Raw genomic sequence first — 25,896 nt, 5'->3', positions numbered from 1 at the left:
TATTAGGGAGTGTTTGTAATGGCTTACGATGGAAATGTGGAGAAATTAATGAGCAGTATAATAGTGAGGTGATCTGGGAACTATTTTCAGATAATAGAAATCGTTTTTGAGTGCCTGGAAAGTGGCCAGAGCTTGTGGTTCGACAAAAACGTTTCCACTGCTTACATTTCTATAGATTGGTGTATTTACCGGTTTACCCCCGTTCAATCTATTAAATCTTCGGCGACTGTTTAATTTAACTGGATTTTGTTTTGCTTTGAGGCTTAGCGATAATCAGCAAACCCATAAAGCTGCCTCCGTTCGGACACCGTACACATCCATCAATTGCGGATGATGCGGGCTGTGCATCCATCAGATACGACCACGACCAGCTGTGTGTGTGTGCTCGCTGAAAGAATTCTCACACTGCAAGTATCCACCAGATACACAAGTCTTATGAAGGAGGTCCTCACCCACACACAGCGCCCACTCCAGAGCTTACAGCTCTTGCATCGAGTCTCGTCTTTGCTGGAGGGGGGAGGAGGGGTTTTCTTTTTATGTATTTTTGGAGTCTTTGTGGAAACTCGTTTTGTGATGTTGCACTAGTTGCAACTAGTTTTTGCCCGCTTTTATTATTGTTGTTGCTGCTGCAGCTGGATGGCAACGTATCGCGTATCTTTGTATCTGTATCTCTGTGGCCGTAGCTGTAGTTGTAGCTGAAGAATGAGCTCAGCCTCGGTCTCCGTCTCCACTCGGAGCTCAACTGCTTGGTCTAGTCTCAGTTCGTGAACTATCAACGTTTTCACCCGCTTCTTCGCGTCAGACTTGAGGCTTCAGACGCTGCAGCTTTAGCCTCGTGTACCCCGTGGTTTGGTGAGAGGAGGGGTATATTCCTCTTGAAGAGGTGTATGTCTATGGCGGCAGAAAGAAAGGCCTTTACGCTGAGGATTGCTTAAGGATCAAAAACCAAGACGAAACCGCAATTTTTGAAATAATTTTTGGGCAAACTTGACAAACTTCTTTTCTTTTTTCCCCCCTTTTTCAGTATTTTTTGGTGTATATATTTTTGGTATTTTTTCACTATTTTTTGTATCTATTTTTTTGAGCTTCGAAATTTTACCGATATTCTTTTTTTTAGGATTTTTATTCATATTTTTGGGGGTATATTTTGTTGGTATTTTTTCCTGATATTTTTTGTAGCTATTTTTTGGTATTTTTATGATATTATTTCTTTATTTTTTATGAACTTTTTTTTTATATATAAAAATAAATTTTTAAATTTATTTATTTTCTAATTATTTATGTATTTTTGTATTTTTTTTTTTTTTTAGTTTTGGTGTAATATTGTTGCTATTTTGAGTGTATATTTGTACAGCATTTTTATTAATATTTTTTCCGATATTTTCGTCATTTTTACACATGTTTTAGGAGCAACACTGGCCGCACTTCCTGGGCCATGCATTAGGATCTAACTTCTTATAGATGTTGTATAATTTTTTGGACAGTTTCCATTCCCATACGTACCTTCTATCATCCTTCTATGGACACCATAATGGGCATCCCTTAGTTGCTAGACTCATCTTTGGCATTCTTTCTTGTTGTTCTTTATTCGATGAGCTTGTTTTTCTGCAGTGCGTTTTCCTCGTTTTCCCCAGTTGTTTTTTTCTCTTTCCTTTTGCTCTTTAAGTGCAGCTGTCAGTCAAAGTGGCTGCAACTGCCTCTAAATGTCTCCACATTGTCCGTTCTGTTCTGTGGCGTTCTGCTCGGTTTTGCCTGCAGCAAATGAGGTCGCTTAATTGTATTTTCTCTCTTTCACACCAGTAGAGCAGAACATGTCGCATCGTTGTTAATGGATGTGTGTGAATAATCGTATCTTTTGAGTATGAGTAGCCCTTGTACCTTTATGCCTTATGCCGTATACCCCTTAAACCTATCCCTTGCTTTCGTTCATTAGTTCATCCTGTCATGGGTCTTCTCGTCTCCTTCTGCATCTCCTCTCCTTGTGTGTAATTTAATACTTTTTCTGCAAAATGTGTGATCAACCTTGCCCCTTTTTTATCCACACTTTTTTCCTTCTTTTTTTCTTCTTTGGTTTCCTTTTTTTTTCTTTATTAGTTCCTATTTTTTTTATATTATTTTTTCTTTGCTTTTTACCTTTTTTTTTCTTGTTAATTTCTTATTCCCTTTTTATTATTTCAGCTTTCTTGTGGTTTGCCTTCGCCTGCAAAGGCTTGTCCCTTTGGATTTATCCACGGAAATGTGTGTGTACACACTCGCATAAAGTTGTTTAATACATTTAGAGACAGATGAGACAATGCTCAGCCATTCAGAAGCAGAAGCCAGACGCAAAAATAGAAGAAAAAGTAAAGAAAAGAGGCCCAGGATGAGGGATCTGAAGGATAGGGCTTGGGTGTATGAATGGGGGCTTCGAATAGGGATTGAATAAGAGTATGACATGACGTTGAAACTGGAAAGGGAACGGAGGCTGGCATAGGGATTGTATGAGAGCTTGAAATAGGGTATAAAGAACAGGTTGTGGATGAGGGAAAGAATGTATGGTATGACGTTGTGTAAAAGCTTTCCTCTGTTCAGGGAGGGTTTATCTTCTCTTCTATGTTTGCATTTTTTTTTTTTACATCATTGTCAAATGTTGCGTAAAGATAACGCCGGTTTGGATTCCCCTTTTCTCTCTATTTCTATATTTCAAATGGAAATTCCCATCAGCGGATTTCCATAAACAAAATGAAGAACAACAAAACTTCTTTGTACATTAAAGACTCTGTTCGGTTGTAGATCATTGTAATAAATAAAGCAAATAGTAGGGAAGAATGAGACCCGTACATTGTGTGGGTCTGCCATATTCCAAGGACACTATAGATAGAAAGGAGGTTTATTGTTTTGCAAATTATTGTTGTGGGTTTAGTAAATACATACTTGTGTTTTTAAGGGAGAAAATGATGTGCCAGAGAGCTAATTATGGTTGGAAAAAAGAGTATAACCAAAGACCACAGATCCGGGGGAACCAATCCTTTGAGAAAATGGGGAATATCAGAATGTAATAGGTCTGGTGTGGATTATTTTCAGTAATATGTTTAGCACATTTGGGATAAAACAACTCGAAATTTAATCAATTTTACGCATGCCTAAGGAACACACAGAGCGATCTATAGAGAACAAAATCAGACATGGCTCAAATGTCAAATTGTCAAAAATATTTGTTTCTGTTTTATGTTTATATATTATGTATTTTATTATATATTTAATTATATATTTTATTATATATTTCATTATATATTTTATTGTATATTTTTTATATATATTTTATCATATATTTTAATATATATTTATTTATTTACTTTGAAAGTTTTTTTCTTACAACTTTTTTTTTTATAATGCACTTATTTCCAATCCGACTTTAAATTTTTCTGTACCGAACGAAACTAAATTTGTGTAAATAATATCTTTGGTATTCGAAAGACTCTATCTATCTATAAGATCAAATTCAATTTCCTCCTTGAACTAACCCGATTTCTTTCTGATCTTTGCAGGTACGTGTCGTCATGCCCATAAAAATGCTCGTAAAACACATGAATTATTACAATTGGTAAATATGCGAAAATAGTTTCCCCCCCTCCTCCACTCCCAAACAACAGATGCATCTGTAAATCCGTATCTGTGTGAACCAGTTTTTGCTCAAATTAAATTTTCAATAATTTTGCTCGCCTGCCAAAAAAAATTGATGTTTGTGGGGCTTACAACCTTCCCTTCCAACCCGATCCGATCCGATCCGATCCGATATGAATGCATTTGGTGTACTACAGAAATAGCCAGAAAAATGCAGTTGAAAAGCGTTTTTCAATTTTCCTTTCAGACTATATCTAAAGATTTTCGTTGGCTCGCATTTGTATGTTTCGTTGCCAAAAAGGGATTTAAAATTTTTGATGTTTAAAAAAAAATAGAAAGAAAAACTTGTGTATATTTTGTTCATTTGGTCTTTTGTATGGAGATATTGGGTATTCTATGGGTGTGTTTTTGAGGGGTTAAATGGGGGGTATTATGGGGCTAAAAGATGGAATATAAATGCGCATTGTTTGAGTCTTAAATTGAGTCTATGAAAATTCAGTAAAATCCGACGATTAACAAGAGGGGGATTTGGTGGAATATATAGCCACAAGAGGCACGACATGAAAGAAATCCACAACTAAAATTGGGATGAATACGTCTCGATTCGAGTACAAGCTAAGTACAGAATATTCCGCTCATCCGAAAGTACTGATTGGTGCTGATCGACAAGGAATATCCACTGTGCCATGCGCTCAAATTCAAACGGCACGGATCTATATCTGTAATCATCTCCATTCTTTTATTTCCAATGATTTTTGAGAACCTTAGTCTCTTGTTCAAGAAAACAATCATATTTTATTATAGAAAAGTGAAGGTGCGTGCTATGAGTAACGATTCATCAATCTGTAGTACGCAGAAATCTCACAACAGACTACATATTTTCCTATTATTCATTTTCCTAATCAGCAAAGTTCCGCCCCCCAATTGAAGGTCACCGAACAACCTTGACAAACTTTCCTGCAACACAGCAGAACAGAAGACCTTATCAATCCCTCAAAAAATACGCAAAGTACGAGTATTCCTCCCATAAACCGAGGAATTTGTTAGGCAAAGAATTATGGGTTTTCGTGTGTGAAAAGTAATATATACAGAATTGTTGACAAGTCTGGAGTGTAAAGTATAGTCTTGCATTGTCTGGAGAGGGCCCTTTTCCTCGGCGATAAGCCACAACCGATACCCCTTTAAGGGGTAGCGGGAGATAGGGGGGGGGGGGGGGGGGCAGGGATATCCAATCCATTGCGCAGCATTTAAATATTTATGTAGGCTTTTCTGCGGCAAGCAGAAACCTTGCCCCCCCTTTTGCCATTAGCTGTTCCGTTAGCTGCCCCGTTACTAACGTGTATTTATGTTCATGGGCTTACCTTATCGCCTTATCAGTAAGAAAAAAAAAACTGTTATCTAATCGCCGCAGTGGAAAACGCATTTATTAATCAAATATACTCTGGTAGATCGTATGTCGTATATAGCATATAGAAAGTGTGCATTTACTCAGACATTGGGTTGGCCATATTCGAGTGTACAGTGAGGATCGTGCCTTTAGGATATTTTTAGAAGCTTATACAAGATATTTGTCAAAGATTACTACTTTAAGAACATCCCTAAACGGGTTTTTGGGGAATATAATCAGAATTATAGCAGAATCCCAGACTCTTTCGAGGTGTTTTCCAAAGATGACTATTTTAGAAGGAATTTCTATAGAACTTAAGCTATTTTCGAATCAAGAGAATATCTATGGGGATATATTCTTTGCAGAATTGAGATCTTTTCTATATCTTTCAAAAACTATTTCCTCAAATATAGAACTAGGACTTGACCTTTCTTACGTTCATTTTGGTTTCATTTCGAATCGTCTTTGCGACTCCCATATGGCCTGGACATCTGTGATTAATCATCGAGACCCCCATTGTGTCTCCATAGTGCCCCACTCTTCCAGTGAATTTCCATGTGCTGGGCGTAACTCAGTATTATCAAAGTGTAGGCCTTTTTTGTGTTATCTCTCTTGACTCTGTTGCTATTGTTATTGTCTAATTGCTGCAGAGTTTCCGAGTTATCTCTCGGAACGAAACGTGGTGAGGCTTGGGTGGTACGAGAACGCAGAGTACCAGGGATCCAGAGGTACCATAAACCCTCTCCCCGAAAGAACAGAAAGAACAGAAAGAACATTATGTGTGCCATTCTGATAAAGGAAACGAAAACAAAAACAAAAGCTATAACCTGATAAAAATATAAAAGATTGGGGTGAGGGAATTATGACTAAACGTCTGGTTCTACCTGTACCTCTACCACTCTCCCCCCTTTCTCTGTCTTTCTTTCATTTGCCTTCATTTTTGTTTTGGAATTTTCGGTGGGTTCTTGAAAAGGTTGCGTGGATGTTGATGAGTGGGTTGAAATGGTCGGTTGAATCGATTTTTGGGGGGGCTTATCATTATCTTATCAGCGAAATACGAATGAATAAAGTGCTCTAAATGGAACCACTTTTTTCCTTATCAAACCTCCCCCAACTACGAGTATAACGGGGACAACATGTGCACATTTCACTGGATTACGCACAAAATATATATAGTATAATACTCGGACCATTGTGATAGATTGTGAAAGCCCTCTATAACCCTCTATAAAGCAGGCGGACACCCAAAATATTCTTTAGATTCTTTTTAGAGTGGTATATCCGCATCTTTTCTTCGTCTCGCATACGAGTAAGAGCCAAGCGTTGAATATTTCGCTCATCCGAAAGTGCTGATTGCTGCTATGGACAAAGAAGGTCCCCATTGGGCGATACCTTATACAGGAGATTGAAATTAGCAGATACTTCTTCATCTGTAGATTCGATTCCTAAAAAAATACAAACTCAAAAGCATTAATCTACAGGTATCCCCTTCGTAAAATCCATAGATTTTATTTCAATATAAAAATAGCCCAAAATAAAGAAGAATTTCGATTCATTGAATGTTGTTTCAACAATATTCTTTATTTTAAACAATCCACAAAAGCATCGATCTTTAAAACAATTAAAAATGAATCTATCTTTTATTCCCTCCATCAACATTCCTGTTAAAACCCCCTTCAACCTCCATCTTTATTCTCCCCTCAAAGGCCTGTTTACTCCTCTTTATTCCCCCTTCCATATGCTCTGTTTATACCCCTCTCGATTATATATGAAACAGCCGAAAAAAAATCCATCCACAGCAGTAAAACCGACCCCATTGACGTCAACGAGAAATCGCAAAAGTATCTCGAAACAAAACAAAGCGAAAAGTGGAATAGAATTGATTGTATCATATGGAAATTAGCGGCAATACGGCGAAAAACCTCACAAATACCACGAATGCCACGATAAGCAAACCATATATACTGATAGACCCCTCCATAGGACCTCATAATACCCATGGACCCACGAATGTCCCCTGCATTCTGTACCTCCGGATACCCCCCTCTGCATTCTCTATAGAACATTCCCTCTCTATAGACGAAAGGCACGGCAAATGTAAAACCATTTTAGATGCGCACATGGCACGGCATGGAACCGCACGGCACGGCCCCTGGACGCCTCCAACAATTTGGGTTAATGAGCATTTGAATAATTGAATCGTATTGATATTTGATTTATCGGAAAAATATAAACGTTTTTCCAGGCGGCTGTCTTAAGCGTTTGAATCAGCTAATGTTTTTAGCATAAAATCTAGCGTTCAATTAGCCTTGCTTTAAACCCAAATCTAGCGTTGTTATAGACCGACATAGAGCTTGAATTTAGCCTGAAATCGAGAAGATTTTAACAGGTGAAATACTCGTAAAATCGAATAAATTCCAATTGTAACCAATGACTTTCCATAGAATCTATTTAAGCGAATACCGAATACCACCGACTGTTCATACAGGGCTGTACTATACATAGGATACTATTCGAATCCATTAGAGTTCCTTCTTTTTCAAAATAATACATTATATTCCACAGTTCTTGGATTCCCTTTTTGTCTTCTAAGGATCGGTCTGGTTACACGTTTTGCGCGTCATGCGGCAGCGCCTCTCTGTCGATAGTGTCGCTTGGGTATAGCTACATAGAATATATATATATTCTATTAAAACATTTTCTATAATCTAAGTTGCTTCCTTCCCTTCTCTGTCTCTCTGATGGCCTTTCATTTGATTCGAATTTCTATTGATTTGTGATCGAATCAAGTTAATCTATTGAAAAGTAGCTGTAGCAATCGCCCTAATTAATCATAGCTCCCTGAACAAAACTCAAGTGAAAGCAAAACAAAAACCCAGTCATTCATACACCCCCTCATACTCATAACCCTTCCCCTTTACCCCTACTTCTGTCTCTCTTTTTTCGGAGATTGTCTCAAATAATCTTGTGAACTTTTTTTGGGGGATTTTTTTTGGTTCCCAATTTGTTGTCTAGTTTTTGTTTATTTTTTTATTATTTTTTTTCCCATTCTATTTGTGGTTTTAAGTATAATTTTCTGTTTGTTTTTTTACGGATTCCTAGAGCGGATCTTTCTGGGAGCAACTTTCGGCTACTTCAATGCTCGATCTCGGGGGTTCTCGATCTGGTATCTGTTCGTACCTAGCACCCAATGTTTTCGGTTCCAAAAATTATAAATGTAAATAATCGAACGGGGATCGTCTTTTGGCCATAAATATGTAATTAATCAACATTTTATCTTGGTTTCTTAATGCTGAAATATGTTCATTATTAGTGGAATCTTTTTTAATAATATATAATTACTAAAAGACTACTAATGAGTGCCAATTTTTGCAATATTTGACAGCTATTAAATGTTTTTTTCAATGTTAATTGGCTTAAATGTTTTTGTTTGAATTTCTTTTGGGAGTATGTCGCTCAGATATTGAATACCTTGGTCTACAGATGGGTTTTCAGGGTCTGAAATGCTTGGAAATCACTTAAATTTTTGTTTATCCTGTCTTTAACGTTTTCGTCGAGGCACAAAGGCCCATTTTGTTGTTAGTTCTGTGTTTTTAGTGTTTCCAAACCATGACAGCATTTAGTTCCTCTTTATTCGGAAGATCTACCATCTCGAAGCAATTACTGTCCATAAAAACACATTAGTTTTTTGCAGATAGAATTTCCAAGTACCGCTTTTCCTTTCCTTTCTTAGAAGTTTGGACGCTGACTGGCTTTTGCCTTGGAGTACGCCTCATAAAAGGTGCAATCAGCATAACAAACAAGCCTTATACAAAATCATAATGGCCATAAATATAATATATGTACATACCACATATATAATATACATCGTGGGTATATAGAGACAGACGAATGTCTGGGGGAATACAAACAAACACATGACAAAGCGAATGATGAAAAGGCTTTTGGTTGTGGTTCACTCTTTTTGGGGTCCAGTTCCAGTTCGAGTTTAAGTTCTTTTGGTTATGCCAAACCATACAAAGGCCACTCCATTTATACTATAGCCATACTATATGGGTACGTATACATATCTGTACAGTACATAAGAGGAGCCCCAACAAAAGACCAAGGCAGGCGCACAACCAGCGGAAAGAATGACAGCAGAGGAAATCTCCATATAAACAGAAAGAGAACGAGAACCCCCCCACACACACACACACACTGCCTCACAGATATATGTGTATGTGTACACCATCTACCTACACTCTACTACAAAATGTACCTGTTGTGCGTTAAGCAAAGGAAAAGACAGAAAGACAGAGATAGAGAGAGAGAGAGAGATAGAGAAATATAAGTATAAAGAAACCCACAAACAACAGCAACAGACGTCGCGACGTTGAAAATGTTATTCAAGCCGTCTTACCTTTGGGTCTCTCGCTCTCTCGCATAACCGGTTGGCGGCATGGCATCGGCACGGCACGACCGCCGCTCCACGTTCACGTATGTAGGTGCTGCCAGCCCAACTCTCCTTAACAATAAGGAAAAAGACAGAAAAATATATACATATATATATAATACGAAATACTACAACGGGGGCTAAGACTCTGTGTGAAAGAGTAGTACGAAGCAACAATTTCTTATGATTTTTTAACTTCATTTTTTTAGAACCAAATTCCCAGATATAACATTTTAAAGAATTCTTAAGAGTAGATAGTCTTTTTGGGTATGAACCTTCAACGAATTTCAACAGATTTTCAGTATTTTACAGGATCTCTAAGGAATTTTAACGAATTTTCACAAAACTTGAATGAATTTCGATGGAAGTTTTAAGATTATCATGGGAGACAACGATTTTGGGAGATGTATAAGAAAATAGTTCACTTTACAATTACGAAAATAATAACTAAAGAGATCATTACTTTAAGATCCTGAATGGGAGCTTATAGCTTTAGAGATCATTGGCCTGGATATCACAGATCTAAGGATCATCGATCATTTTTTCCCCTTTGTAAGAAGAATCTATGAACGCATTCTATAACATAGATATTGAAAGATATTAAATTTTAAACAAAAACTTCCATATTCTTAAGATAACTTTGGAGAATCTGCTGAGAAATAAGAAACAGAATATTAAATTCAATAATTTCCAAATTTTGAGGTCTTTACGTTACCTTGTTTTTAAATTTTTTTCAATGATTTTACAGTTAAGGACTTTGCGTTACCTTCGTTTCCTTTCGAACATCCTCTTCTAACTGCACCTCAAAGAGTATAAAAAAGATATATGGTTTAAATAGTTTTTTCTGGTTTGTCTTTCTGTTTGTCTGACTATGAAACCAGTTTTAAAGCTTAAAAGTGGCGACATTTAATGTTGTTTGTGTTTCCCATGGAATACACTCGCACACCCTTCCTATATATGGGGTGTGTCTATGTCTATATGCCGGAGTATATACATATATCATCTATGACATATAGATCATTAAAGTTTGTGCCATAATCTGGCTTAAGGAATTGTTTTTAAGGGCTATGCACGGGGAAAGATGCCGCCAAGGCTGAAGCTGATGATGTTGCTTCCTACACAGCCACCGCCAGACAAGACCAGACCTCGAAATTGGTAACCTTGAAAATGTTTATGATTTTTGGGCCACTTAGTGCAAGAGTAAGAGAGAGAGAGAAGGAAGGCAGAAAGCATAAGAGCGAGACAGTGGAGAGGCCTCCATTCTCTCCATTTCCATTTCCTTATCCCTGCAGACAGACCTGCCTGTGCTCTTAATCTTTATATCTGTTTTTTACTTATATTTTTTTGGTTCTGTTTTTTATTTGTTTTCAAGGTTTTTTTTTGGGTCTACCTACATATCTCCTTTTGGGTGGTACCCCTCTCTCGCTCCTTCTATTTTTTCGTATTTCACTGCTGCGATGCTGCTGCTGCGACCTTTTCTCTGCTGCGCTGCTGCTGCTTCAAAGAAACTGAAGCTTCGACTTTGATCTAAAATCAGTTTTCTATGAACTTGGTCTGCTGCTTCTGGTCTAGTTTGAAACATCTGCTCGGAAAGGTTTCGCTGCTGCTGCTCTGCTTAGACAGTTCTACTGAGAGCGGCTTCGCTGCGGCTACTCTACTTAAAGAGTTCTGCTGAGAGCGGCTTTGCTGCGGCTGCTGTGCTTTGACACTTCTACTGAGAGCGGCTTCGCTGCTGCTGCTCTGCTTAGACAGTTCTACTGAGAGCGGCTTCACTGCCATTGCTTTGCTTTTGATACACATTTGGTTTTTCTCTGATCTGTTCTGCTATGATGCCTTTGCTCTGCTTCGATTGATGATTTAACTACCTGTGACATCGTGGCTGATGCTGCCTTCTGTGCTGCTCTGATATTTGTTCTCTCTCTCTTTCTGCCACTCTCAACTTTGGAAGCTTCTGCCCGTGTTCTCTGCTCTACTTCTGATGCTCCTTAATTGAAAGCTTTGCTCTGCTTCTGCTGCTGTTGCTGCTTTTTCTTGTTCCCTTGTGTGGCCTGTGGCTTATGACATTGAAAGCAGCAGCGTAGCTGCGTCGTCGCCAGTATAATTTATGCATGCTCCTTCTCTCATACTTAGCCGCTTCCACTTAGTGGGATGTCTTTGTTCTCTCCCTCTCGCATACTTAACCGCTTCCCATAAGTGGATCTGTCGGGATCTCCTTCTTACTTCGCTCCGCAATAAGTCATTCTTTCTCTCGCTCTCTCTCTCTCTATCCTTCTTCGATTCCACTTATGAGAAGGCTGCCTGCGATCGGGATTTAACGAAGAGGACAACCGATTCGACCCGATGTGATGGAACGGGAACACGACCCTTTAATGACAGATAAGAAGTCTGTGCTCTCTTTGCCTGTCCATCTCTCTGTCTCTCTCTCTCTCTCTTATTTAAGGGGACCCACCACTTGAAGTAACAGGGAAAAAAACACTTAAAGAATTCTTTTTCTTTTGGCTTAATCAAATTTAATTGTCTGTATGAGAAAGAGAAAGACAGGAAGAAGAGACGAGACCTTCCCTTGAAGGATTGATTTTTTCTTTTGTGGCTGAAGATTCCACCACGGGAATCATGGAATGATATTCATGATATTCCATTCCACATTTGCATCCACTCATTCCACTCAACAAATGAAGGGGCTACCCCCTTCCAACCCGCCCCCCCCCCCCAAAAAGGAGTGTGGGGCTACGACGACTGCAGTGTCATTAACCATTGTCCCACTCTTCAGACAGTTTTGGGTTCGTTTTTCTGGGACTGATCGCGTGTTCTCTTCTGTTGGAGCTGAAGAGTGGAGGGAGGCTGGCCACCTGCTGCATTGATTGCAAATGTAATGGGGGAGGAGGGGAAGGAGGTCCAACCGGTTCTTAGCCATTCGAATAGGGGCATTGTACATACATACAAATATAGATCCAAATATATGGAGTTATTAATTTTATTTGTGTGCTTATACTCTGCGGAAGAGGGTATTATTATCTTTGGAAGAATCTGGTAACTATTTTCGATTTTAAAAGACATTAATAGTACTTGGATTATAGCTAAACGTTAAAGAAACCCACTCTTTGCACATATCTCATATCAAAATGTTTTTGAAAAACTATTGATTTGCAAAATAACCTTACAAATATTTCTATCTTTCATGTTTCATTTGGTGTTCAGCCAATAATAGTTCCGCCAAGACTACCGGGTATATCAGAGAAGAGCCGCGGCCCTTGCCGCGCCTCACAACGGTTCCGCTCGTTTTTCTGCTTGTTTCTTGTTGTCTCGTGTTCTGGTTCTGTTTCTGGATCTCACCCAACAAAAGGGGGAAGAGCTGGTCCCCAGTCCCCAGTCCCCAGTCTTTCCTTTCTCACATAAATCTTGTTCTTGGCTGGAATCATTTGCCAAATGCTGTCTCTTTGTACGAGAATTCTTTGTCATTGCCTTTTCTTGGAGGCTTGATGAATGTTGAACGTTGTTTCTGCTGGCTGGAGCTTGATGAATGGTTGATGAGGTTATTCGGCTGTCAGGATATCATTTAGGGATTCGATTTGATGGGTCAATCTTAGTTTCTGTGGATGCTTTGTTTTTATAGGATTTCTGGCAACCCATCTATTCGCTGTGTGTGTGGTGGCAACACTCTCTTCTCTCTCTCTTATTATATTGGAATCCCTATATAATTTTGGTTTAAATAGAAATTGCAGTTGGTGCTACAAAAACGTTGTAATTGCCAGGTTTGAGATACAAAGATACAAAATGTAGTACCCCGAGTATCTGTGGCTTTCACCCAACTCTTTGGGATAGTGGGATGTGTGTGTGTGTGTGTTGCACAGTGCGAGTGCGAGTGCGAGTGTGAGTGTGAGTGTGCGTGCGCGTGTGTGGCTCCCCTCGTTACCCCTCGATAGACAGTCATGCCATTGATATGGAGGCTGCAAGTGCAACGCACTCGCCGTGTTGCAGATATTTATTTGTACAGCAACAATTTGCGGCACTAAAACCAAATTGTTATGACGGCCATGCAGCGAAGATGATGATGATGATGATAGTGCTTTGATGCTGATGATGACGATGAGCATTGAACTAATTGTGCGCTCAACCAAAATTTCAATGATAATCAAATAAAACATACAAAAAGAATTGTTACATTCCAAGCGAGGTTTTCGCGGGGAGCGGCATCATAAAGCTTGGGTTCTATAAAAAGAGAACGGAATTCCTGAGGATTCCCAAAGCTTATAACGCGCGAATCCCAGGCCGAGGGGTGCTGCTGTATGACACATTTTTAGATGTTTTTTTTAAGGATTGTAAGATTTCAATATACTGTACGATTTTATAAAAGTCTCAATTTAATGTGTAAAAATTAATATTAAAAAAAATATATAGTGTTTTCCCCAAAATGTGGTATCAAAGATTCTGTTGTTCTGTTCTGGAGATAATTTTCTGATCGATTTTTTCTCGAAGAGATGATGACTCGTAGAGATAGATGCTCTAGAATATTGTAATAATATTCTGTTCTGTTCTGTAAATATTCTCTCCTGATGTATGCACTCCAATGTCCCTCCTCCCCATTTCACGGCTGCTGCAGTTCCACTCGGCCATCTCCAATTTAGCCATCGATGCAGACTATTATCTGTAGTAAATGAACCTCTGAGGAACACAATTATAATATGCAAATTGGCCAAGAAATTTACCTGTTCGTCTCCTCCTACTCGCAATACTCTCAACTAGAGTAAATTGTCTTTTTCAAGTGTCTCCAAAGCCCACGTATCCTCCCATTCTTTGTACCCCCCCCATACTCCATTCCCTATTCTCCCTATACCTGTACTCCCGATGGCTCATTCCTTACATTTCCTCAGCAATTTCCATAATTAATGCATGTCTGGGCCCATCTATCCGTAACCACCTCTCTCTCCCTCTCTACTCCCTTCGCCCGTCGTTTTCTTTGGGGGTTTCTTCTCTCTTTTTTCCTCTTTTTATAATTTTATCTATGAACCTAATCTGTGCAACATTTTTATGTTAATTTCCTGAGACGTGGGCCGATGGAAAATGCTTCCAGAGTGAGGCAGATATTTCTTCTTTTTTTTCAAGTGGGTTGAACAAAGAACGGAAGGTTTTTTTTTATGGAACGGGGGAATATTTCCTATTTATGGTAAATTGGTTTATCAATCAATTATGTATTTTAAAAACAAAGATAGGATGGAGAGCCCTTCTAGATAACATTTTCTTCTCCTGTTACAAAGTTTTCCCTAGTATTATTCTTCTTTTTTGGTTGCCACGCCTACGCTTTTGAAAACCTCAATCATTATACAGTTCCTGGGTAATTCGAGTTCGAGTTTTGGTGTTCGCTGCCTGCCTTATTATTCCGGACCAGTCAAACAAAGCCTATGGAATATTTAAATATTTACTTTTGTTCGGTGGACTGCATTTTTTTCTCTTCTATAAATTGTACATTTCATAAACAAATCACATGTTTAATAAATAATTAACCATTGAGTGCAGTTTTGGGTCTTGCCATGCCATGCCGTGCCGTTTGCCGGCTCTCGAGTTGGTGAGGGGCCAACAAACTCAATGTAGAACGTGGGTGTTGGAATTGAACACTAAACCCAATTTCACCAATACCACAAGCAACAACAACAAGTAACGCATACATTGTTGAGACTGTTGTCGTTGTAGTGGTAGCTTCCACTGCACGCGACCAGATGCGCACAGGCATCGCTACTCGCACTCGCACTCGCACTCGAAACGAGCACAAACTCGTACACTCTTACAGTTTTGCACGAGTGCAAATTGCATAAGAAAACACCACAAAAAACACCAAAAGATTAACCGATAAAAAAAGAGTTGGACTAGCTTTAGGGCCACCAGGGGCTATACGTATGTAAATATGCAGAAGTTTGTATTCAGGAGTTGTATTTAGGAGTTGAAGAGGTTTGGAGGCAGAAATGTGATTGAAAGAAATTCTAGAAACATTGTAGCACAATTTAGAAGTTTAATTTTTGAAGCTGATCTGGTAAATCGAATAATTTAGGACTTAAATGACTCCGTCTTAACGTTTTTGTAGAGGTACAAGTACTTTCATACGATAACGCCAAGAAGTACATCGAGAATTTACATCCGCTTCGTCTCGCATTCGAGTACCAGCCAGATATTTAATATTCCGCTCATCCGAAAGTGCTGATTATGAATATTCCCTTTGTTCTGCGCTTAAAAAATCTAGGATTAGCTTGTATTTTACTAATACAATATTAAAGGAAGTACTCTCCACTATTTTCGACTATTTGTCCACTACTTTTTATCCAATTTTACAACCAAGGGTATATATTTTAAGAAAATCAACTACTGCTATACAGGTCTCTCGTATTTTGGAAGCTTTTATAAAATATATAAAAGGAAAAAAAAAATCACATTCGCGACTCCCTCTCGAACCCGAGATGTGGAGCAGCAGAGCTATTTTATAGCTCTCTCTCTCTCTCTCTCTTTCTGTGTGCCAAAATCAACGGTAATTTTGTCAACGGTAAAGTTGTCGCGAAAATTGCAATGGCCAGACCATTGCAGGTGGGCGTGTCTCGCACAAAAAAAAAAAAGAGTTCAACGAAACTGTGGAAAATGTATGCGCATAGTTAAGAAAAGTTTACCATTTCTGTGACTAGAAATTATATGGTTAGTAGAGTGGTGGAAACACGCGGCTGGGCATGTGTTTTTGGGGGGGAAAAGTTGAGGAAAAGTCGTGGCTAGAGTGAAGGAAAAGTTTCTGGTAAAGACTGGAGGAAAAGTAGAAGCACAACCGGAGGAATTTCAAATGAAAATTTGTTATTTTTAGGTGGCAACTATGTAAAAAGTACAGCTGTACTTCCCGCTTTGATTAGCCCTGGACGGATTTTCTTCATAGAATTCGATTAGTTGTCCAAAACGTAGGACCTTCGAGGGTTTATTGGTCTTACAAAGCAACTAAAATATAGATATTCTTACACGTGTAGCGCGCCCATCTGTCGATTTTCTTCGATATACAATTCGATATTAAAATAAGTTAAATATATTAAATAATTACGAAGAATTTTGAATTTAAAAAATGAAAATATTTTGTGTAAAGAGTTTCTTGACAGTGTCAAAAATGAGTAATCATTGTTTTTGTTGTTTTGTAAGCTAACTATTTATAGTTTTGTTATTCTTTTTACACTAACTACTTTGTAATTAATCCCTGAATGGTTATGAATTAAAAAAATTTGATAAATTTGAATCAAAGGCCAAAAAATTTAATTCAATTTCAGTGTGTAAAGAGTTTCTTGACATACTGTATGTATCTACTCTTCCAACAAACTCGCAATCTTTGCCTCGGACCTCTCCCTAGAAACGTTTAAAGTTGAAGTCTCTTGTGCATCTTGGGGGCTAATTTTGTTTCTATTTGCATTCTCCTGCTTTTCTTATTTTGGAATTCATTTTGTTTCTCTTCTTCTTTGTTTTTGTGTATGTTTTTTTCTCTGAAGCTTTTTCAACTTCAACTTCTTTGTTATTTTTTTTTCGTGTCAATGACTTTTTTGCGGTTCCCCCGCGAAATGGAAGTTTCTTTTTCTTTTCGGTCTTTCACTCTTTTGCCTCCACTTGTGGGGCGGGTGGCCGTCGCCGTCGCCGTGGCTGTCGCTCTCTTTTTCTTGCTAAATAATGCTGCAGTGGTCGTACGACGCCGACGCCGCGTCTCAGTTGGCAGACAAATCTGCGTGCACTTCAATTTTTGTTGTTTTTCATACGCTTTTTTTTTTGTTTGAGTATTTATGACATTGGGGAAAGGTTTGTTAGCCATAAGGGGGACTTTGCTTTCTTCCATCTTTCGGGTTTCATTATAAATATTGATGGCTAATATCTTCTTCTTAATGAAGATTCACGCAATTGCGACATGCTCACACGCACATTTTCGTTATTTTGTTGAATTTGTTTTCTTTATTTACGTGTTTTCCAAACAACCAAGCTTTCAAAAGTCTTAAATTTACTATTTGAATAGGTACTTCTTATAGTAGATGGATAGTATCTAAACTTTCGGTGTCCCAGAGCTCATCTTTCTTTCTAGTTTCGTTTTTTTTTTTTCGTTCGATATGTAAGTGAGTTTATTTTTGTATGATTTCTCCAACGTTTTGTTTGTTTGTCGCTTGGCTAGGGCGTGTGGCTACAATCATCTTCTCACTCTTTTACCACATATTCCTCACCCTTTTGCCGCCCATTCTTCTCCTAGTCTTCCTGCTCATTTTCTTCTTTCCTCTGCTTGAGATTCATTTGCATTTCTGTCTGTTTGTTTTTCCAGTGTTGTAAACTAATATTGTTATTGGTAGACCGACCCCGGGACCCGCGACCTAAAAAGGATGCTGCCTCTGGCTACCATTCCTGTTCATTCGTTTTTCTTTCATGTTGATTCTGGTTTGCTTTTTCATGGAAAATCAGTTGATAATTTGTGTACTCTGTTTTTGTTTTGTTTTGTTGATTTTTGGGTCAACTGACGTCTGTTGCTCTTGTCCTTTTATTTGTGTCTTCAGATGGGAGGTGGATGTAGGGAAATGTAGGGAAAATATACACAAAGAGGAAAAGGAAGAAAACTTTCAACAGTATCAATATTATATACCTATTTGTACAGGTAGTACTTATAGTACATAGTAGAGCCCTGCAAGAACTGCCAACCGAATTGATTCGGTGGGATTCGCTACAAATGAGATCATGTTTAGCCATTTTTACTATGTTGGATCATCAAATTTCGGTGTTTTTTTCCCGCTCACTCTCCAAGACCCCAAGAACCCAATTGAATGATCTTACATTGCCACTGAAGCTAAAACTAATTATAAAAAACCAATCGAAACGTGAAGGATACAGTGGGTCTGTGAGGAAATGCTTCGAATGAGCTTTACATTCCCCCTGCTGCTGTTTCTTTGAAGATCTAAGATCTGTTAACGTACAACACCTCTCACAATCCATCCGTCTGCTGGATATTAATGATCGTTTCGTTTCACCGATCTCTGGCTGCTGTTTGTTAATGGTCTTTCTTTCGTGAATCTCTCAAAACAGACAACAACAGCTGACCGCCGATTGCCGCAGCAGGTTTTTCTTTTGGCTTTTGTTTACCCGGTCGTAAATTTTCCAATTTGACTTTAATTGCAGGCCGGCCGATTATTGCGCGGGCTTCTGCTGTTTTTCTTTCGGGTTTTCAGGTTTTTAGACTTTGTTTTCCCCCCCAACGCCCCCCCCCCCCCCATTCTTATGCCATATGTTATGTTTCACAGGGCAGAGATTGCGTAAAAATTGTTCTTTATTTTAAGCAAGTATTTTTAGCATTATTGCCCTTGGAATATTTGACACGATTTTGATTTTTTTCCCCCTCGTTTTTTTTTTGTGTGGTTTGTGGTTCATAAATAATACAAAAGATGTCGGGGGGATTGAGTCCTAAAGGTTGTATTTTCCCATGGAAAACTTTTCTCTCTTTCGCTCACTTCTTCTCCCTCTTGCCCCCATTATTTCTCTATCTCTTTTTGATGTGTGTGTTTGTTTTTTTTTTTTTTTTTTGCTCCAATGTCAGCGAAAGATCAATAAACTTTTGGCAAATAACAAGAAATGGAATCGCCAAGCAAAAAAGACAGAAAAAAAAGACACACAAAGAAGAGAAACGAAAACAAATTAAAGCGCATGAAAAAAAGATTACAGAGTAGAAGAAATAGCAACAAAATCAACAGAAAATGTTGCGGCAGATAAAGAGTGGGAAATAGTAGAGAGGTGCAAAGATAGAGGGTTAAAGAGAGACAGGGTGGTCACGGGAGGGGACTAGAGGGAAAGTAAACCTCAAAGAAAGGCTTTTGACTCCCTTGGAGATCGATTTTTTCCAAGGTGTAGGCCAGCCATGGGATATAGTCAGCCGATTTGGATACCATTAAGGGTTATAGATACTATATCTAGGTCCCAAGTTAGATATTGTATTCTTTTGATACAAGAACCAGCTTTTGGAACGATCTATAGATTCGGTTTGTAAATAATTTCTTTTTAGAAAACTTACTTTTCCATTGATAAAAGTATCTTCAGAAATAGAAAAGTTTTCCTAGACGATGAAGTGCCTTCGAAGGTTAGTTCTTATGGTAGCTATTATATGATATAGTGATCTGATTCCGACTGCAAAAAGAGGGATCTGTGTAAAGTTTTTGATGAAAAATTCATAAAAAGGGTATGAAAGATCTCCGAGAAGAGATTGCACCTTGAATTCCCTTAAAAAGGGTATACAAGAAGGCTGCCTACAAAGTGTGGAAGAGATGGGCATTCAAAGACTGAAAGAGACGTCCAAAGACAGTGCGAGAGAGAGAGATCAACAGACGGATGGAAAGAGATAGAGAGAGAGAGCCAGACAGAGAGGACGGGGTTTGGCCTGGGTGCTGAAGTAAAATGTTGACGATTGTCACCGTCTCGGAGTCGAGTCGATGTCTGGCCATGACAAACATATCGCCGGCTCCTCTACCGCTCTCCCCCCCGCCACCTGCCCTTCTGATTCCATCTCTCACAATCTCTAGCAGAGGTCTGCTCTCCCCACTCCTTCCCATATCTGTCGTTATTTATATAATAACAGACAATACAAAACAGAAAAACAGAAAAGCAGAAACAGAAACCCCCCCGCGCCCCACCATACAATCGTATACAGTAATACATCATAGGGAATGACTGACTGACTGCCGGCTGTCTGTCTTCTCTTTTACCACTCTCTCTCTCTCTCTTTCTCCCTCTCTGGACATCTCTGTGTCTGCTCCCACTTTTCTCTCCCTCGATTCTGTCACTTTTCTCGGTTTCTCCTGTTGTTATTTTTGGCACAGAAATAAACAAAAATCTTTTCGTCATCATCATTAAAGTTTTTTTTTTTTTATTTGGCCCGGCTTTAGGTCTGTGGATGTCTGAGCGACCAGACCCCCAAGAAAATCTGCCAACAAAATATACTTGAAAGTTTCAATCTTAAGGGATTTTTGGCAGAGGATTTATTTGCCAATGATAGGAGATGTATGAGTAGAAAATAATTGGGGAATGAATTGTGAGCAAAATTTTAAAATAAAACTCACTGGAAAGGGATCTGCGATTTTCGAAATTCGGTTTTTTGGGATGGAAACCTTCAATTAAATTTTCTATGGGAACTCAGCTTTTGGTAAGGATTGACCATCGAATGTTGGTTTTTAAAAGGTCTTCTTGGCTTCGAAACCACTTTTGGGAAGTTATTTTATTAAATGTTCCATCGGAACTCAATATTTGACAAATGTCAAATGCTGTCAAGTTTTATGGATAATTGATAAGGATTAAGATGTCGAAGAACATCATTTATCAAAGCCTCAAAACAGCCTCAATGATTTAATCGTAAATATTTTGTTTATGATAAATTCGTGTACATTATAAAAGATTCCTTAATTAAATATAATTTCTTAATATTGTAAGGTATTTGAATAAAAATAATAAATCCAGTTTGAAGAGTTTTTTCTCTTGATTTGTAATTATTTATAATCGATTTTCATTAAATTTTTATAATTTTAAATTTTTTTTAAAAGGCATTGGCCGTGTCCTTTACTAAATGTACAACTTAAATCATTCAGGATCTATAGCTAGCAAGTTTTATAACATTTTTCCTTTCTTTTTTGTATTTTCCAGGTGCGTATCCTTGAAGCGACACTGCTGCCTGCCTCAAGTCCTGGATTATTGAGGCGGCCATTGAGTGATGATGATAGTGATGTAAGTCCCCCAAACATCAGTCGTATACCACAACTATTTTAACTGTCAGAAGCACGAGTATTTTACGAGTATGTGTCAGTCAGTCAGTCAGTCAGTCTGATCTGTCTGTTAGTCAGTATATTAGGTCTGTGCCTGGTAGTAGTTTGTCAGTCAAATCCGAGAGACGACACGCTAATCAAGTTGACCTCTCCCTAGTTTTATATATATATGGCGCGTATATTGTATTGCTCAAATTGGACAGACAACAAATATAATAAATAATCAACCTAAACAAACATACACGTGTCTCCAGAGAGGTTCAGACAACAACAATACTATCTCTGGTTACGTTATAATAGAAACAGTAGGAAGATATCTTGCCTTTGTGTATATTAATAGAAACACACGCTGAGGAAATTAAACTCTAATATTGATTCAGTCTCAATGAGAGTCTAAATTTTGTATAGAGGGGGCTTTTCTTCACAAAACAAATACTCATTCATTCAATGAGGGGAATTCTCTTCGCATGTGATTCAAATATTGAGTCAGAATGTAGAATTAAGTCTTGAATCATGCTATTGAAACGAAACTATTGTTTGGGTTAAGGGGTTTTACGTTAATCTGTTAAATTTATACCAGAAAAATACTGAAAAGACTATAAAACAATGCAAAACACCAAAAAATATAAGAAAAAATAAATTACCATAAAAATACCACTAGATTGCTATAAAAAATCAATTAAATAATGCTAGACCTGTACTAAAACTAATACCAAAAACTGTTTAAAGTTTTTTTTTTACTAATACAGACTAGAAAAACCTCGAAAAATACCGTCGAAGGACCAGAAAATATCCGAAAAAAAACTAGAAAAAAATAATAAAATACCATAGAAATAGTAAAAAAATAAAATAATAAAATACCATACAAATACTAGAAAAATAAAATAATAAAATATCATAAAATACCAAGAATTGGTATAAATAATCACTAAAATACCAAATGCAATAATACTAAAAACTGGAAACTAAATAACGTTTATATTTGTTCAAGATCTGGCATAGAAAAGCCACCCACTTTTTCCTCAGTTTTTCCGCTGTTGCAAAGTCGTTGAACCTAATATGTGAATACCCTTGATAGAGGGTACTTGGCACTTGGTTGCACTGCGGCAAAGCGTAGCGTACATATCTCTCATTCTCTCCCCGTCTCTGTCTCCGTCTCTGTCGCTGGGACATGCTCCTTCCACTCGAGAGCTTTGTCGCCACAATTGCCTTCAATTGAGCTCAATTCCCTGGAGCTTTGCTTTCGTTGATTGCACTTGACTTGATGATCAGCTGATGGCAGCAGAGACACAGCCAGCCCGGTGTATGCCTGCGTACAGTGCATGTCAAACGTGTGTGGACCAGAGATCAATATATGTTAATGCTGACCCACTTTGAGGCCAACAACAACAAAAAAAAAAAAGAGTTAATAGATTTCCGAAACAGGTTCTAATGAGGAAATCAAACACAAAACAAGACGAACGCTGATCTGCTGCCTGACCAAGCCCAAAAAAATAAACCCCAAGAGTCAATAAAATTAATCAAATAATATCAGTTTTCTTATATACCATATGATGCCACCGCTCGGAGTTTAAGTAAGTTAGCGCGAAAAAAAACCACCTTAGATTAATAGAGCTGTTCAAGGTTTTTAGGTGTCTCCGTCTCCGAGTCGTCTCTTGGCCCCGCGGCGTACCCAAAAAAAAAAACAACAATAATAAAAGCCACCAAAAGACAAACACGGTTTTTCAGTTGGGTCAATAGACTTTTAGGTTTTTGGCTTTACGATTTGTGTGTCTTGTGCTTTTGATTATGAAAATTTATGCCTAACGGGAGTTTGTTTCCAAGACAAGCCAAAAGGTCATCTTTTGAGTCTCTTTTTAGATGCAGACCACAGACGAAAAAAAAGACCCCCTACTACCATTTTATTTGTCGTTTGGTCTGTCGTGTCGTGTCGTGTCTTGTTGCTTCAAATGTATGGAAAATTTTCATAAAAAAGTCGAGGAAAAAGTCTTGTATTTAGTGGAAAACTACTGCAGCTCTAAAAATATGAAATTCAAGACATTGAAAATACAAGAACCTTTAGATATAGTACTTTTGATTTAGAAAGCCTTAAATGTATAAATTTCCTAATTCCATTAAACTACTAAAATCAAATATAATCTAGAGGATTGTGCACTTCCTACAGAAGGAGTAGCAGACTATCCATCATTCCCATTCTCCAATTCTTTTGAGAAGTAATTTTCATTCCATCTGTAAACTCTTTCTTTTTGCCTTCGCAGGAAGAAACCTTCTATTCTATGCTAAAAAGATCATTCCACCTGTTTAAAATTATCTTCCAACATAACCAATATATGATCTTTCCATGGAACAATCTTCAACTGCTTCTCCTTAAGTATTTCTCCAGATTTCACTTATTTTTCTGCCTTGAATATTGAGAGATCATTCGAAAAAACATGTCTTACATCTAAAAAACAAATGTTTAATAATATAATTAGGTAAAAAAACAAATACAGACTTGTTTTACAGCCGACAAGACGATTTTTGCCTAACAAGATTCCCTAATCAAAAGCAAACCGAAAAACGTGAGCAAATTAAAAGGCAACAACATGCACAAAACATTGTTTAAACACAAAAACCAGCAGCAAAAAAGATTAACAGCAAATCTTTAAAAAAATATAGCAGATAAACCTGAAATTTTCAATGAATTCTAAGGTTTGGAGAGTAAGAGATAGGAAGGAAAATCCATGTAAGATCTTAAATGTAATCTATAGAATAAATAAGGATGGAGGAAATGGAGTTCTCTGGTAAAATGTTGCAATCAAAATCAAAAGATTTCTATCAAAATTATATTTGCGGATCAGAGATTTCGTCGTAGCTAATCTCTCTCTCTCTCTGGTGCCGTTCGCTTATGAGAGCTTTGTACGCATCAACATCATTCGGATTCAACGATAAACGTGCCCTCAGGGGTCACCTACTACTCATTTATCCTTCTTTAGATAAGTTTATCCGACTAAATAGCCACGGGGAAAATCCCAAATCCCGGACTCCTTTGGGGTTGCCTTTAATTTGTACACGAAAAGTATAACATAATCGAATTCCGAGAAACTCCTGCTTATTGCCTAGAAGATCCTATGAATCCCAATGTCATTTCATTGACTACCAAATTTAGTTGAAACTTTTGCTGACACGAGCTCTTTCTTTGCCTTTGACATGGAAAGTTCTTTCTCCATTCAATGGCAGTCAGAGGGAGGGGTAGGGGAAGGGGGGATGCATTAATCATACGCCTCATTGGTCAGCGTTCAGGGGTGGGGCGGAATAGCCACCTGGGCAATCTCCGTGGCTTGTCCTGTGGCGGGGACGGGACTCCCCGAGGCGACCTGTCAGAGAGAAAGGCCAATCAAGGAAGACACGCGCTCGGAGCCGTGCCCATGTTCGTGTTCCCATCCTTGGACCATCATCAGGCATGTGCCGCCCCCCACCCATCCTCATCAGCGGAGCTCTGCCTCAGCCTTATCCTCTTCTGGAGGCCAATTTGCCGTGGCAATGTTCGATTGGGGCCCCTACTCTATGCCCCGAAGCTCCTTATCTCTAAAGCCTCTATCCTTCCATCTGTCTTTGGGCTTTTTTTTCTGTTTCTGTTTCCTCTAACGAAGCATGCAGCATCCTTAAACTCGCGTGAGAGGCAGCGGCGACCACGCCCCCGCTTATTAGCATTCGTTCGTCAGTTACGTGTTGCCCGGAGAGACGGAAAATTGAAGGGGAAAGCGGGGATTATTACTCAATCGAGAGACGAAATTACATCCCACACTTTTTGCATTCCATGTCTGGATTTTGGGATGCTGTAATCGCTCCAGAGATGTGTCACAGTAGGAAGGATATGCTTTCGACAGGTTAAGATATGAGGTAACCGAAGGAGGAGCATGCTCGTGGTTATTTATATTATTAAAATGGGTTTTCCGAGAATAAAAGTCTTTGACGGAGCAGATATGTCTTCGCTGCGTGACTTCTTTTTGGTAGAGCTATAAATAACACAACCATCTGCCGATTTACCAAGAATCATCTCATTTCATAGGCGATAAATGGGAATAATGAATAATGGAACTATCTAAGATATAGTGCGAGTTATAGGCCTCGAAGAGGGCTGTACTAGGCATGCCTTACTACATAAGTACATCCCTATATATAGATCATAGGAGGGTGTCATTCAGCCTTACAATTTCTTTTAAAAGTTATCTTTTGTTTCCCTTTTGATGATGCTGGCGCCTGTGGCACTTATCCTACCATTTTGTGCCCCTATTTTACCCCACTGTTCCATTGCCTAATTGATAATTAAGCCAGAGGGTAGGCACCCCCCCTCCTCCTCATCATCATCATCATCATCGTGTTCATCAGGGGCAAGCCCCATCATCAGTGCACCATCATCGTGAACATCAAGTGCGGCATGGCTGCTGCATCGCTCCGTCCTCTGTTCCATTGTTGATTTCGTTTCGAGTTACAGCCAGTGCCTCAAATTTCGCGACATGATTAATATCTGTGCATTAATTAGACGCCTCGCTGTCATGACTCATCCACTGGCTGGCAGTCGCCTCTAGATCCCCAACACCACCCCCCCCCCCCACACTCCCCCTTTTGCACGCCTGCTCATTAGTCTTCGGCGCAAAATTTACCCAGAAAGTTGGAAGAACAGCAAAGTTTTTCCCTTCTGACAGCTGCAG

At 38.6% G+C, this 25,896-nt stretch overlaps 1 protein-coding gene across 1 annotated transcript in view; it reads left to right on the top strand.

Annotated features, from left to right (window-relative positions):
• Window positions 1–21,099: 21,099 nt before the first annotated feature.
• The window catches only part of LOC6593312 (protein split ends), a 43,851-nt gene continuing 39,054 nt past the window's right edge, over window positions 21,100–25,896 (top strand). The window contains exon 1 of the mRNA XM_026987362.1: window positions 21,100–21,164. Within this exon, the coding sequence (XP_026843163.1) occupies window positions 21,151–21,164 (14 nt within the window). The 5' untranslated portion in view covers window positions 21,100–21,150. The remainder of the gene's footprint in view (window positions 21,165–25,896) is intronic.

The sequence above is a fragment of the Drosophila persimilis genome, unplaced genomic scaffold (assembly GCF_003286085.1).
Source record: "Drosophila persimilis strain 14011-0111.01,24,50 unplaced genomic scaffold, DperRS2 tig00000124-arrow-pilon, whole genome shotgun sequence".
In the NCBI taxonomy this organism is placed as follows: domain Eukaryota; kingdom Metazoa; phylum Arthropoda; class Insecta; order Diptera; family Drosophilidae; genus Drosophila; species Drosophila persimilis.
This window is presented reverse-complemented; position numbering and strand designations above follow the sequence as displayed.